Source organism: Primulina huaijiensis, chromosome 1 (genome assembly GCF_012295235.1).
Source record: "Primulina huaijiensis isolate GDHJ02 chromosome 1, ASM1229523v2, whole genome shotgun sequence".
Classification (NCBI taxonomy): Eukaryota; Viridiplantae; Streptophyta; class Magnoliopsida; order Lamiales; family Gesneriaceae; genus Primulina; species Primulina huaijiensis.
The window spans coordinates 6,003,407-6,019,055 of NC_133306.1; the positions used below are offsets into that span (position 1 = coordinate 6,003,407).

The 15,649-nt window shown below is 31.2% G+C and overlaps 1 protein-coding gene and 1 long non-coding RNA gene across 2 annotated transcripts; one reads left to right on the top strand and one right to left on the bottom strand.

Annotated features, from left to right (window-relative positions):
• The first annotated feature begins 2,565 nt into the window (after nucleotides 1-2,565).
• Nucleotides 2,566-4,865, top strand: LOC140980187 (universal stress protein PHOS32-like). The gene is made up of 2 exons (XM_073445896.1): nucleotides 2,566-3,380; nucleotides 4,615-4,865. Exons 1-2 carry the CDS (start codon nucleotides 2,705-2,707, stop codon nucleotides 4,632-4,634), a joined length of 696 nt encoding a protein of 231 aa, XP_073301997.1. The 5' UTR covers nucleotides 2,566-2,704; the 3' UTR covers nucleotides 4,635-4,865.
• Nucleotides 4,642-5,281, bottom strand: LOC140980195 (uncharacterized). Its single transcript, XR_012175894.1, has 2 exons — nucleotides 5,061-5,281; nucleotides 4,642-4,994 (listed from the first exon to the last, which is right to left on the bottom strand). It is a non-coding gene; the product is annotated as an uncharacterized lncRNA (long non-coding RNA).
• Nucleotides 5,282-15,649: the final 10,368 nt, after the last annotated feature.

Consider the following 15,649-nt stretch of genomic DNA (forward strand, 5'->3'; position numbering starts at 1 on the left):
ATGAATTAAAAAATAAATAGAAAAAAGAAAGAAATAAAAAAAAGATCCAAATAGAAATTGAACATATGTCTAATAAACAAACACTCTGTCCGCTGAACTACATATAACTTATATTAAAGTTTTCGTACTTTATTAATATATAATTATTAAAACAACTGTTGTTTGATATTTAAGATTGAAAGTTCATTCGGAACATGGTGAGCGACTCAAAGCTAATTTCAAGTCATAACACAATTAACAAAATTATATAGGCCAATAGCCATAAAAAAACACAAGGGCACTTGAACTTGCATTTTGTAAAGAAAATGCATGTCAAATGTTTTTCTTTTAATTTTTTTTAAACAAATCTTTAACTATATTTTTTTGCAAAGCCATGTTTTCAATTTTTTTTCTTTCACAAAACCACCCAGTAAATATTTAAAATGGACGCTTCACCCTCAGTTCTTAACATTTTATAAAATTCGCACACATATCTAAAGAACAAGTTAATGGTCAAAATAGCGGTAAATTGGAGGAAAATATTCAAAGTTAAAACTTTTTTAAGTTCAGTCCCGATTAATTATATTTTAACTTTACACTCTCTAGTGAGATAATATCATATTTTCACCTTCCTAAATAATTACTATTTTTTATTTTAAAAAGAAAAAAGATCTAAACCCAAAATCTAGCTTATAAAGTACCACATTTTGTCTCAAAATATACCACACTATCGAAGATCTAATATCACAAATTCATGCAGACTATATATCAACTTAGATTTAATTAATATCATTATTCTCTCAAATAACATTAACTATATCATGTATTATATACAAATTTAATACAATGATATGAAGTAAGATATAAAACTAAGTTTTAGTTTCACCACTTATTATAAATTACCAAACAATCCGTAACTATTTTATCACTTTGTGATGTCTTGTTGTCATAATTCAAATATTTTCATCATCAACTTTTTTTTCCCAAGGAGAATAATAGAAGTTGTGTACAAATTAGTTTGAACCTTTTTAATATATAAGTGTTATGATATCGTAAGTTTGTGACAAATGATATACATGAGATGATATTGCCATTGTATATGTTAAGGTGTACCACATGTCCGTGTTCATTATACCACGATCTAGCTTATAAAGTACCACATTTTGTGTCAAAGTAAACCACATTATCGAAAATCTAGTACCACAAATTCATGCATACTAGATACCAACTTAGATATAATTAATAACATTATTCTATTAAATAACAGTAACTATGTCATGAAAATCAATGGAGATGAGTTAGGGATTTACGTGAGAAATTATCGAGTAAGAGAAGAAAAATGATGTAATAGAGGAGATAAAATTAAAAATGGAAATAAAATTGAATTAAAGGAGAAAATGTGATAAAATATGAAATAGGGAGTGAATTCAAAAAAAAATTTGTGTATCGGAAAGTGAAAAATACAATTTTATTACATAGAGACTGAATATGAAGTTGAGCTACCTCTCCCTCAAAATAGTTGACATTCTACTAAATTATCCTAAACTATTAAATTAATTTATAAATGAAATTATATATTTTTTAGTAGCTCTGGCAAACACAACTCATCATTCTTCCTCGTAGGGATGTAAACGAACCAAACCGTTTGTGAGCTATTCGAAGCTCGATTCGATAAAAGCTCGTTTAATGAGGCTCGTTAAGATAAACAAACCAAACTCAAGCTTTACATTACTCGGCTTGTTAGCTCGTGAACATGTTCGTTGGTAAGTTCACGAGTAATCTTTTAGATGAAAAAATAATAGTTTTGATATTTGATTTATTGATTTTGCATATTATTTATGAAATATATAGAAAAATCTATTAAATTTATTTATTATAATAAATTTACAAATTTTAATAAGAATAATATATTTTTCTTTAAATATATTATTTTGCTTTTTAATTAATTTAATGAAAATTTAAATGTATAATTCATATTTATTAAGTTAGTTTAGGCTCGATAAAGGCTTGAATAAGCTCGTGAGCCATGCATATATTCGTTAAATAAAGCTCGAGCTCGGCTCAATTATAAACGAACCAAGCTCAAACATTCAAGAGTTCGGCTCGACTCGACTCGACTCGACTACATCCCTACTTCCTCGTAGAGGCTTCAGCTCCACCACCTCCCCTTCTCAAATTCATGGGAAATCCCGGTGTTTTTTCATCTTTAATTTAAAATCTCAAATTATTTGTACTCGGAAATTAAGTGGTTCAATGTTTCATTTTATTATTATTATTATTATTATTATTATTATTATCATTATTTATTTTATGAGATGAGAATCCGTGGTCACTTTCATTTGGATGAATAGCAAGTAAACTTCAAGCTAACATAATATCTTACAAACTGCGATAGTTATATAGACAAGAACATCCGAGAAGATGTTATTTGAAAATCAAACTCTTGATCATTAAGTGTCGATCTATTTCATGAATTCGAACCCTCTTGAATATTTTATTTTATTTATACGAACGGATCATTGTTATTATTATCATTAAAACCTTTTTTATTTTATTTAAAAAACGGAATGTTATTATTATTAAAAAAAAAATGGTGCCTTAATCATAAAATCCACCGCCATTGATGTCTTCCCCGGTGTGTGATACAATTGGGTGCACCCGAAGACATCTGATTCCCACCCCTTAACTTCCGGCGGCGATCAATTGATCACTACCTTTTCACTGCATGGAATCGGCGGCAACACTGCACCAGCCAGCCTCCCCTCGCTTTCCACCTGTCACCCCAACCGCTGGCGCCAATCGCAAGATCGCGATCGCCGTAGATCTCAGCGACGAGAGCGCCTTTGCCGTTAAGTGGTCTGTTCAGAATTACCTCCGCCCAGGCGATGCCGTCATCCTCCTGCACGTCCGACCAACCTCCGTCCTATACGGAGCCGACTGGGGCGCCACCGACGTGTCGGTCGAATCCGATGGCGAGAAATCACAGCAGCAACTCGAGGACGATTTCGATAATTTTACTACCACGAAAGCGAACAACCTGGCGCAGCCGCTGTTGGAGGCCAGTATTCCGTTCAAGATCCATATCGTGAAGGATCATGATATGAAGGAGAGGCTATGCTTGGAGGTGGAGAGGCTAGGGTTGAGTGCGATGGTTATGGGGAGTAGGGGATTTGGAGCGTCGAGGAGGACTACCAAAGGGAGACTTGGTAGTGTAAGTGATTATTGTGTGCATCACTGTGTTTGCCCCGTGGTAGTTGTGAGGTTTCCAGATGAGAAAGATGGGGATCTCGCTAATGCTACAGGAGGTCTAGTGAATGCGGTGGATAGGAACAGCTCGGGGCTGCAGCCAGTGCAGGAGGAAGAAGAACCTGTATATCTTGATGCTTCTGATAAGAATGAAGGTACCAAGTAAATGCAATTATTTGCTTCCAAAATACTTAAAAGTCTATTTCTTGTTATTTGAGATCATAATATATCTGCAAAGCTTATAGCTTGTTCAATGATATTGTGTTAGGGAGGGAAATAAAGATGGCGACAAAGTGCTTTGTTTGTAGGCTTGGATTCTTTTTACCCCTTGTATGTAAATTAGTGATGTTCACTTCCAAGAAACTAAATGAATAAATAAATGATTGGCCCTTGAATTCGAAGGTGCACTGTAAATATCATGGTGGATGGATAAACTTTGAATTGTTGTTCGAGTTGGAAATGAGGTTTGGTAGCTGAGGAAGAGTAGTTTTAGTGTTACATTAGCTGTAGTTTGAAAAACTCACAATCCTGTTGATGTATAAGTAGCAGGTGGCAGAATTAGAAATTGGCTACCAATTTGTCGGCCCTTGCTTTAGTTGACATGAAACTTGCTCAAAACACGTAACAATTTACATTTGATGGCTGGAGGTTTTCAATCTAGCGGATAAGTTAACCTCCTCAGGGAAAAGAGGAAGGTTGATATATTGCTATTAACCAAATTAGAGGAAGAGGTCCAAGTTGCCAGGCTATGCAATTAAATAGTTTGCTGACTTTTGTAAGAGGTCTTTAATAGTTGCTTCTTCTACAGTGCAAGATCCTTTGTTTGACATCTGTGGGCCACTTTTGTGAAATCACTCCCCATTTTACGACTAATGCAAGGAATGAGCGACGAAGCAAGATAACCTCTTCATTTCTATGAAATATGAGTTGCCTACATATGAACTATTCAGCTGAAACTGACATTAGAATGATATCAACATGTGTTTTTGTCGAATTTGATGAATAACAGTTCTTTTTTTAAAAAAGAAAATTATTAAAAAACTTTATAATGTCAGAGCATAACTCAGTACTTCTGTTTAGAGCCTGATACAGTCCAAATTCGTATCATAATGACATTCTTCATCTGAGCAATTAACACCAAGAAACTGAAATATTGAAGGAGAAATGGAGGATGAAGAGCACGGGGAAGAAAGATTTTTTACATTTTGACTTTCATATAGTTGGAAGAATTACGTTAGCAGGATCAACCTGACCTCCATCGATGGTCGGTTCAAATCATACCTAGACAAGTTGGAGAAGATAGCTCCTTAGAAAATGCACAGGAATTGGTATTATCGTTTATAATGTGGATTCAACGAGACTAATCTATTAACCTTTTGTACAATGCAGATGTGGAGAAGACTACTTGAGTGGATGATTGTAAAAGATTGCGATTCCAGGAACTAGAGAATCATAATGATGGGTATGTATTACAGAGTGCTTGTGTGAAGAGCTTTATTTCTTTTTACGTGTTTAGCATCTATGTTTTGTGTTTTGTGAAGTTTGAACAATCGGTTTGTTGAAGAGTCTCTTTTATTTGTTTGAGAGTTGCATTGCCTTCTGCTGTATGAGTAATGGTTCAAATCCAGTCTTCCAGTTTTTATCGCTATCTTTATCCTTTGAGGGCTGAATAACCTCTCTTTTGTATTGCTACCCAAATCCAGTTGGGAAGCGAGTAATGAATTCTGAATGTGAATCTTAACTTTGTTAAGAAAACTATTCTCTCGATACTAGGTGTGCAGGCTAGCTTAGCCACAGATCAGTTTGGTTAAAACTTGATCGAGCCTCTCTTAGACCAAGTTTGATTTGAGACCCGACCTCAAGTTTTGCTATGCTATGCTATGCTATGCTTGAGGATTTGTCGGGTGCTCAAGCTCTAGGAAGATTTTTTTCGTTACTCAAATTTATATTTTATATTTATTTTTATCATTATTTAATTATATATGTTAAAACTAGGCTTGTAAAAATAAAAAAGGTTTGGTTTTAAGAAATGGTCAGACATGAGTTTTAACATGTATAAATTTCTCTAACATACTAGTTGATGGATTTGTCTTCAGTCAGAAAAAATCGAGAAGATATTACAAATTTTGAGTTGATGAAATATATTTTAATCAAATCGCAGCTTCATCATGTAAAATAATTTTTTTTTTTAAAATTTACAGATTAATCAATACATCTTCATAGATCCGAATGCATGCTCGTTGGAGATTGACTTCGTAAATGAATGAGTCGTACATGTGTTATTAACGTGAATTCATTTATCATAGATAAAGGGTGCATGTAAATTCGATCCGTGAGCCGTTTTTGACGGATGAGTTTGACTTGATCTATAATTATTATGAAGAGTAATATTTTTATAAAAATATTGTTTAATTTAATAAGGAAAGAGAAGTTTGGATGTTGGCAGTAATCCAACTCATTATTTATTTATTTAGTTTTCGTAACTGAGAAAATACTTGAAAGGTGTGTATTAAATAAAATATCGGGTTAAAAACAATAGTATACAAACATCATCAATCAAGGAAAATATTTTAGACAAGCTTTGTAAGACAAGTTCGTTCAATATGATGTTGGTAGAAAATTGAACATGTGATCAATTGATCATATTTATACTTATTCAATCAACGTGGACACCTCGTCGAGGGCTAATCGAACTCATTATTAGTTGATTGCTTGTTATTTATGTCGTGAGATTTACATAAAAATGATGGAACTATAAGTATAAATATAAATGGTTGGATATGTATTAGAGGCAATATTTTTAAAGATGGATTTAATTGAAACATTTTAGAAGGTTGTGCGAATTTTGACGGTGTGGGGTTTCTTTAATTTCCTCTTCATTTTGAACAAACTTATTAATGATAACATTAATTATGGAAGCCGATTTGTCAATTGAATGTTTATCTTGCATACATTAAATATCCGTGGAAAAATTAATGTTTAGGAACAATTGATTACTGCAATAAACTTCGAACATAATTAAAAACATTCAGGAAATAAAGATCTAAACATTTAATAATTTATTATATTCGATTTATCAAAAACATTTAATAATTTATTATATTAGATTTAAACATTTAATAATTTAGTATATTAGATTGATCAAAAACATTTAAACAAGTTAATTGTATTTTTTATATTCAAAAATTATTGCATGATTATTTTTTTGAAAAATATGTGAGTAGTCTGTGAAATTTTATATACATGATTTCATGTTTTTTAAGAACAAAAATAATATTGAATTTTATTTAAAAATAATAAACTTAAAATTCTAAATTTTTTTCTATGAAAATTAATTTATTAATCCAGTAATTATCTAATTTAATAAGGAAAGATAACTTAGGAAAAATAATTAGATTTTGAAGATAGGTTTTTAATTTGGGTATGAAAAATTGATGGAATTTTTTAATATAAAAATTATTATAGTGAAATTTTTGGTAGTTCTTCCAATGAAATTTGACAGATAACATTTTGTCTTTTATTATAATATATAGTATAATAGAAGATGATTATGATTTATAATATGCAGTGCGAGGGAATTGATTGAGCCAAAGAATATTAATCATTCTAGAATGCTTACGTACTAAGAATTGCGTTTTCGTCAACTTCGTTACAAAAATTTTCTTTGCACTTTGACCCATGAATTAATTGAAGAGTAAGTCACGTGAGACGATTTTAGGAATTTTATTCGTGAAACGATTCAATCCTGTCTATATTTATAATAAAAAAATAATAATTTTGACATAAAAAATAATATTTTTTTTCGTGAATGACCCAAGTAGAATATCTGTATAACAAAATTGACCCGTAAGACGGTAGCACAAATAGAATATCTGTATAATAAAATTGACTCGTGAGACGGTAGCACAAGTTTTTGTTTTTGTTTTTTTTGTGTTAATTGAAACCTTTGGAATTTTTATAACCCCTTGAGAATAATCCTTTAGAATTAAGCAATCGAATATATGGTCACTAACTTTAGTAAAGCATGAGCTACATTGGTCAGAGTTAAGGGGCCATGCAGCATGAAAGGACTCCGGTGTTCGTGTGAATATAATGCGAAAAGAGCCAAGGTAGCTAAATCAAAGGCATAATCACAGTAATATTGTTCGAAAATCGAGACAAGAGATATGTTTGTTGTGAAAAAGTAAAAATTTACGGTAAAAAGTAAAAATCTCAAACTCTCAAAATTATCACACTACACACTTTATAATATTTTTCTCTCAACTCAATTGTGATTTTCTTCACAAATGAGAGATCTATTTATAGAAAATTTTTACAAATAATCCAAAAATAAATTACATCATTACCTTCATCATCACACACAAATTTCAATATTCAACACCTAATTTTACCTAATTTTCAACATTCAAATATTCAANATTCTTCACAAATTTCGTAGATTGCGCATCCCAATATTATATATGTGCTTTCTGAATATTGTCGTAGGAAGTGCCTTTGTGAAGAGATCTGATGAGTTTTCACTTGATTGAATGTGACGAACATCAATACATTTATTCTTCTCAAGCTCCTTGGTGAATGCGAAGAACTTAGGAGGAATATGTTTAGTTCTGTCGCTTTTTATGTATCCTTCTTTCATTTGAGCAACACATGCAGCATTATCTTCATATAGTATCACAGGCTTCTCGTCGAATGATAATCCGCATGAGATTTGGATATGTTGAGTCATTGATTTTAACCACACACATTCACGGCTTGCTTCATGTAGTGCAATAATCTCGGCATGATTTGATGAAGTTGTTACAAGTGTTTGTTTCTGTGAACGCCAAGAAATTGCAGTGCCTCCACGAGTAAATACATATCCAGTTTGAGAACGTGCTTTGTGTGGATCAGATAAGTATCCAGCATCGGCATAACCAATTATACTTGGATTAGCATCTTTTGAATACAAAAGTCCCAAGTCTGTCGTTCCTCGTAGATAACGGAATATATGTTTAATTCCGTTCCAATGTCTCTTTGTTGGATATGTGCTAAATCTTGCCAATAAATTTACGGCAAAAGATATATCAGGCCTTGTACAATTTGTAAGATACATAAGGGCACCGATAGCACTTAGATATGGTACTTCTGGACCAAGAATATCTTCATCATCTTCACATGGACGGAATGGATCCTTTTCTATGTTTAATGATCTAACAACCATTGGAGTACTTAAAGGATTTGATTTGTCCATATTAAAACGTTTAAGGATCTTTTCTGTATAATTTGTCTGGTGAACAAATATTCCACATTCTTTTTGTTCAATTTGTAAACCCAGACAATACTTGGTTTTTCCAAGATCCTTCATTTCAAATTCTTCTTTCAAGTATGACACAACTTCTTGAATTTCCTTATTTGTTCCAATGATGTTTAAATCATCAACATATACAGCAATAATTACGCATCCGGATGTTGTTTTCTTAATGAAAACACAAGGGCATATTGAATTATTTACATATCCCTTTTTCATCAAGTGATCACTTAGCCTATTATACCACATTCTGCCGGATTGCTTCAACCCATATAATGATCTTAGTAATTTCACAGAATAACATTCTCTGGGTTTTGAACTTTGTGCTTCAGGCATCTTAAATCCTTCAGGGATTTTCATATATATATTACTATCAAGTGATCCATATAAGTAGGCTGTAACAACATCCATAAGACGCATTTCTAAATTTTCAGATACTGGCAAGCTAATCAAATACCGAGACGTAATTGCATCCATCACGGGAGAATACGTTTCTTCATAATCAATTCCAGGCCTTTGAGAAAAACCTTGTGCAACAAGTCGAGCTTTATATCTTACTATTTCATTTTTCTCATTTCGCTTTCGAATAAAAACCCATTTGTATCCAACAGGTTTTACACCTTCAGGTGTAAGGACTATAGGTCCAAAAACATTACGTTTATTTAGCGAATCCAATTCAACCTGGATGGCATCTTTCCATTTTATCCAATCCTGCCGATTTTTACATTCACCAAAAGATTTTGGTTCATGATCTTCATTATCATTTATGATGTCGATTGCCACATTATAAGAAAATATATCATCAATTTCTTCTATATCTTTTCGGTTCCATATTTTTCCAGTATTAATATAATTGATAGAGATTTCATGATTCTCGTCAGTTTGTGGTTCTGACAAAACATTTTCATCATCATGTGTTTCTTCAGGAACATCATTCTCTATTTTGTGATCATTATGTGTTTCTTCAGGAACATCATTCTCTATTTTGTGATCATTGTGTTTCTCTATGAATTTTCTTTTTCGAGGATTTTTATCCTTGGAACCAACTGGCCTTCCACGCTTCAGGCGTTTAATGACATCATGACTATCTTCAATTTGTTTCTTCGGAATTTCAATTCGAGCAGGGGCATTTGCAGCATGTATATATGATTTAGTTACCCCTTTTGTGTCTGCAAATGCATCTGGTATTTGATTTGCTATTCTTTGCAAGTGCACAATTTGCTGTACATCTTTTTCACATTGTTTTGTTCTTGGATCCAGATGTAACAATGATGATACATACCATGTAATTTCTTTTTCGGTATGTTTCTGTTCTCCCCCTAACATTGGGAAGATTTCCTCATTAAAATGACAATCAGCAAAACGTGCTGTGAACACGTCGCCTGTCTGTGGTTCAAGATATCGAATGATCGATGGACTATCATAACCAATATAAATTCCAATCTTTCTTTGAGGTCCCATTTTCTTTCGTTGAGGTGGTGCAATAGGCACATACACCATACATCCAAAAATTCTCAGATGAGAAATGTCTGGTTCTTTACCAAATGCAAGCTGCAATGGGGAGTATTTATGATATGCACTTGGTCTGATGCGAATTAATGAAGCAGCATGTAAAATTGCATGTCCCCATATAGAAATAGGGAGCTTTGTTTTCATAATCATTGGTCTAGCAATCATTTGCAGACGTTTAATCAATGATTCAGCCAATCCATTTTGAGTATGTACATGAGCAACAGGATGCTCAACAATGATTCCCATAGACATACAATAATCATTGAAAGTCTGGGAAGTAAATTCACCAGCATTATCAAGTCTAATTTTCTTGATTGTATAATCGGGAAATTGATTCCTCAATTTTATTATTTGAGCAAGTAATCTTGCAAATGCAACATTTCGAGTTGACAATAAACATACATGTGACCATCTGCTGGAGGCATCAATCAATACCATAAAGTATCTGAATGGTCCACATGGTGGATGGATTGGTCCACAAATATCACCCTGAATACGTTCAAGAAACATTGGTGATTCAGTTTGGATTTTGGCTGGTGATGGTCTTATAATAAGTTTTCCAAGAGAACATGCTTTACATTGAAACTTATTATTCTGAAAGATCTTCTGGTCTTTCAATGGATGACCATGTGTATTTTCTATAATTCTTCGCATCATTGTTGAACCAGGATGTCCTAATCGATCATGCCAATTGGTTAATATTGAAGAATTATCAATTACCATGTTTGATTCAATGGGACGTATATGTGTATAATGCAATCCAGTAGGGAGCATTGGTAGTTTTTCAATCACATATTTCTTTCCTGATTTATATGTGGTAAGACACATATATTTCTCATTCCCTTCATTCATTGTTTGAGTATCATACCCATGGGAATATATATCATTAAAACTCAACAAATTTCTTTTCGATTGTGGTGAATATAAAGCATCATTGATCAAAAATTTTGTACCATTAGGTAACAAAAATTGTGCTTTACCACATCCTTTAATCAAGTCTACAGGACCTGATATTGTATTCACCGTTGTTTTTGTTGGTTTTAGTTCCAAGAAATATCTTTTATCTCGGAGGATAGTGTGCGTTGTACCACTATCGGGTATGCAAACTTCAGCTTTGCTCATAGCATTTTCCATATTTGAACTTCAAAAAATATGCAATGAAAAAAAATTAATGACAATACATATTTAAATATAACACATATCATAATTGTACAATAAAACATTATCATATAAATACATGAAAAATAAATTATTGTACATTTATATTCTACCACTATATTGTTCATTTTCAGAGAAATCATTGAGAAAATCTGCAGCATCAATATTGTTCATTTCTATCCCACCAACATATTGATCATTTCCAGAGAAATCATTCATAAAATCAGCAGCATCAAAATGAGTTGAATCACTCAAACGGTCACTTCGCTCAGTGAAGTTGGTCTCCTTTTCTTTCCCCTTTATCGATTCTTTATAAAGTTTGCAAAGATGCTCAGGGGCTCGACAAATACGAGACCAATGTCCTGGAGTGCCGCATCTGAAACAAGAACTTTCAAATCTTTTCGAGTGATTTTCATTAACACTCATGTTTTCTTGATGCCTTTTCTGTGGATGGTTTGGGACGTTATTTTGAGATGAGTTATAGAAATAACTATCTCGATTATTTTCAAAACCACGGCCGCGTCCACGACCACGACCAATTCCTCGTCCACGTCCACGTCCACGACCTCGACCTCGACCTCGACCAAAACCTTGTCTTTGAATTTGATTTTGGTTTCCAGGTTTAAATTCATTTTTACTTACAGCATTTACTTCTGGAAATGCTGATGATCCAGTGGGTCGGGACTGATGATTTCTCATTAGTAGCTCGTTGTTTTTTTCCGCCACAAGAAGACAGGCGATGAGCTCAGAATATCTCGCAAATCCACGCACTCTATATTGTTGCTGTAAAGTTATATTTGATGCGTGAAACGTGGAAAATGTTTTTTCAAGCATTTCCGATTCTGTGACCTCATGTCCACAAAATTTTAGCTGCGAGATTATTCGATACATCGCTGAATTGTAATCACTGACTTTCTTAAAATCTTGGAATCTTAACATATTCCATTCATCACGGGCGGTCGGAAGTATAACTTCCCTTATATGTTCAAATCTTTCTTTCAATCCTTTCCACAGAGCCATGTGATCTTTTTCGATGAGATATTCACATTTTAAACCTTCATCGAGATGTCGACGCAAAAATATTATAGCTTTTGCTTTTTCTTGTGATGAAGATATACCATTTTTTTTAATGGTCTCGCTTAGACCCAATGACTCAAGATGCATTTCTACATCGAGAGTCCATAGCATATAATTTTTCCCCAATAATGTCGAGTGCAACAAATTCGAGCTTTGTCAAGTTTGACATGGTGGTACTAAAAAAAATATGATGCATTTTATTAGTTAATGAATATTGCAATACAAAGTAATGGATAAACAACAAATACAAGCATTTGTAAAAATAAAGAAAACACATGAGGAGGATATTCTCCGATAAGTACATGATTCGTGAGTATTATAACCAAAATAATTAAAAATAACTTTGTGAACGCCATCTTCTTTTTTCTTCAAAAATTTGATGAAGAATAATTTTAAAGAAGAAGAGAAAGTTGGAGTGATTGAATGTGTTTGTGAGATCATATTTATAGGGCAAAAACTAGCCGTTTTGTTACCGTTTATGACCGTTGGTGTACAAGAAAATTAATGCATGTATTTGTATAATTTTATGTTAATAATATGGTGTATATAATATTAGTAATATTTTAAATAATTATGTATATCATATCACAATATTATAATGAGGTGTCATAAGATATTTTGTTTAAAAACCTTATAGACTTTTATACTTGTCGTATCCCTTACCGGGAGTGTGGGATGTCGTCTTAACATCCTCCAGGATTTATAACAAGTTTTTTTGAAAAATTTATTTTTATTATTTATAATAATATTATATTATATATTAAATATATACACAATAAATAAATAAGCAATAAAATAAATATTATTACTCTTGTTACTTTTTTCTTCTGTTTTGGAGCTTGGAAAAATATGGAGGACTTTTAGAGCTTCGTGCTGATAAAGTGTTGTGAAAAAGTAAAAATTTACGGTAAAAAGTAAAAATCTCAAACTCTCAAAATTATCACACTACACACTTTATAATATTTTTCTCTCAACTCAATTGTGATTTTCTTCACAAATGAGAGATCTATTTATAGAAAATTTTTACAAATAATCCAAAAATAAATTACATCATTACCTTCATCATCACACACAAATTTCAATATTCAACACCTAATTTTACCTAATTTTCAACATTCAAATATTCAACATTCAAATATTCAATACACACATTTTAAATATTATTTTTCAACAATGTTATTGTTATTAATTCTAAAAGTGATATTTATATAATTTCTTTTAAATAATCAGAAGATAAGAAATGGCCTGAGTTCTCGATCGTTGGTTGCCGTCGTCAACCTGATTTGGGCCTTAGTGTGGTGATGTGGTCCAGGTCCACCATTTTTTAGTATAAGGCCTTGACATGCCAAGGTGCCTAGAATTTAAGATATCGTTACGATGTTCAAAAAATTAAATATGATATAAGATTTAATAAGATGATTTGTTTTATAATTATAAAATATTAAAATATAAGTGTACTCTATAAAATTTATATATATATATATATATATACACTTATTTTATTAAATTTTTATTTATTTATAACTAATATAACTTATCGACTTATCAAAATATTTTGACTTATTAAAAGTATTTGTTTATATTAATATTTTTAAATTTTTAGATGATTGTATCACTTTTAATAAAAAAAATAAGAAAAAAACAATTAGTTTGAAAATAAAAATATTATATTTCAATAATTATTTCAATTGTATAAGAATAGAAACACAAGCAATGAACATTAATATATATTAATAAAAGATACAAACGCGTTGCATGTGTTATTATTATTTTTAATTTGATCAAATAATACTAAAAAATTAACACGAAATTATTTTCAATTTAGAAGAGTTGTTCGATTTAAAAGAGAATTTTTATTCAGATTTTTTGATGTAAAATATGAATTGACTTGAGGATGTTTTTAGTAGAGTAAGAAAGGTAATTATAAAATTTAATATTTTCATATTTTGTATCATATAAGGTAGTTATCTAAATGTCTCACATTTAATAATATAATAAATAAGTCGTTGTATGTGTACAAAATACCGAAAAAATGTAATCTAAAAAAAAAAAAACAAAGTATATTTGTATAAAACTACCGGTTGTGATGGTGACACTTGTTTGAGGAGCTACCTTGAATTCCTCGTATAAAATTAATACAACGAAATGATTTTGAATGAGATTTTTCTGATGCCTCCACTCGGCATGTGTTTTTCATTTGATTTTGTCTTCTTTTTTATAAAAGGAATAATAATTAAAACACATTGAGTAGTTTTTAAATTCAATTGTATAACACGATTTATATGTACGGTCATAAATGGAAGAGACGTGACTTGGATTTTTTTTTTTTAAAGTGTTGGGAGAAGTTAAAATAATTATTAATATTACTATTAAACCCATTAGTTATATTTACATAGTGCACGTTTTTAGGACAAAATTGGAAGAAAATATTTTGGTGTGATTGACACGTTAAAACAATTAGTATAATGTGCTAAGCTTAAAAATACCATATAGATAATTATGATAACGAAATGACGTTTACGACGTTTATGAGTTATTTTTATGAATTTATGTTTATGAGGTAGACATCGGTAAAATCTTATGTTGTTTAATTTCTTTGGTATATCTTTGTTAATTCCTTTATGTTTTGTAAAAGTTCCATAGAATAACCTTATATTCATTATTATTATAAAATTTAAATATATTCTTTTTAGGCTATATGCTTTAAAGAACATGCTCGATAGATCTAACAATGCCACGTATCATAATCAATTAAATTCCAAGCCCCAGATGATATCAGACCCATGGAAATAGTTTGGTTTATGATTTAGCACTCTTATTCAATTAATATATTCAGTATGAAAGAAACTGTTCAAAACAGTTTAAATGAAGAATATGATTTATCAGAAAATTTAGATTTATTGAATAAATGGATTATTCCTAAAATATAATCTAAAATGATTTATAAATTAGGAACCTTTGGAAAAATTGGTTTCAAACAAGTAGTTAAAACTACAGAATTTTCGGTACATCTTCATAATGAAGAAATGGTTATCAGAGACTGTTTGTACGAAGGATTCTATCCAACAATTCATCTTTGTAACTCTGAGTAGTCTAACTGATTTTTCAAAGAATGTCTCTTCAGTTTAGCTCAACTATCTTTTAGTCAAGTTGGTCTTCATTTGTAAGTTCGGTATATTAGAAAACCATTAAGCTTCAAACATATTTTTCTTACAAAACTTTCAGCTTGGCTCATGTCTAGTTTATCTCAATTCAGCTTAGATCATGTTCAGTTCAATTCAGTTTCAGTTTGATAAATCACCAAAACTTAATTGATCCAACAATTTCTACCTTTTTTTGTGTTTGACAAAATACGAATTATAAAACTTAAATGATCTTGTTATGCAACAA

Excerpts from the sequence above, each read along its gene's own strand:
- LOC140980187 (XM_073445896.1), top strand. The coding sequence starts at position 2,705 with ATGGAATCGGCGGCAACACTGCACCAGCCAGCCTCCCCTCGCTTTCCA. Across the intron at positions 3,381-4,614 it reads TGCTTCTGATAAGAATGAAG|ATGTGGAGAAGACTACTTGA; the intron begins GTACCAAGTAAA and ends TGTACAATGCAG.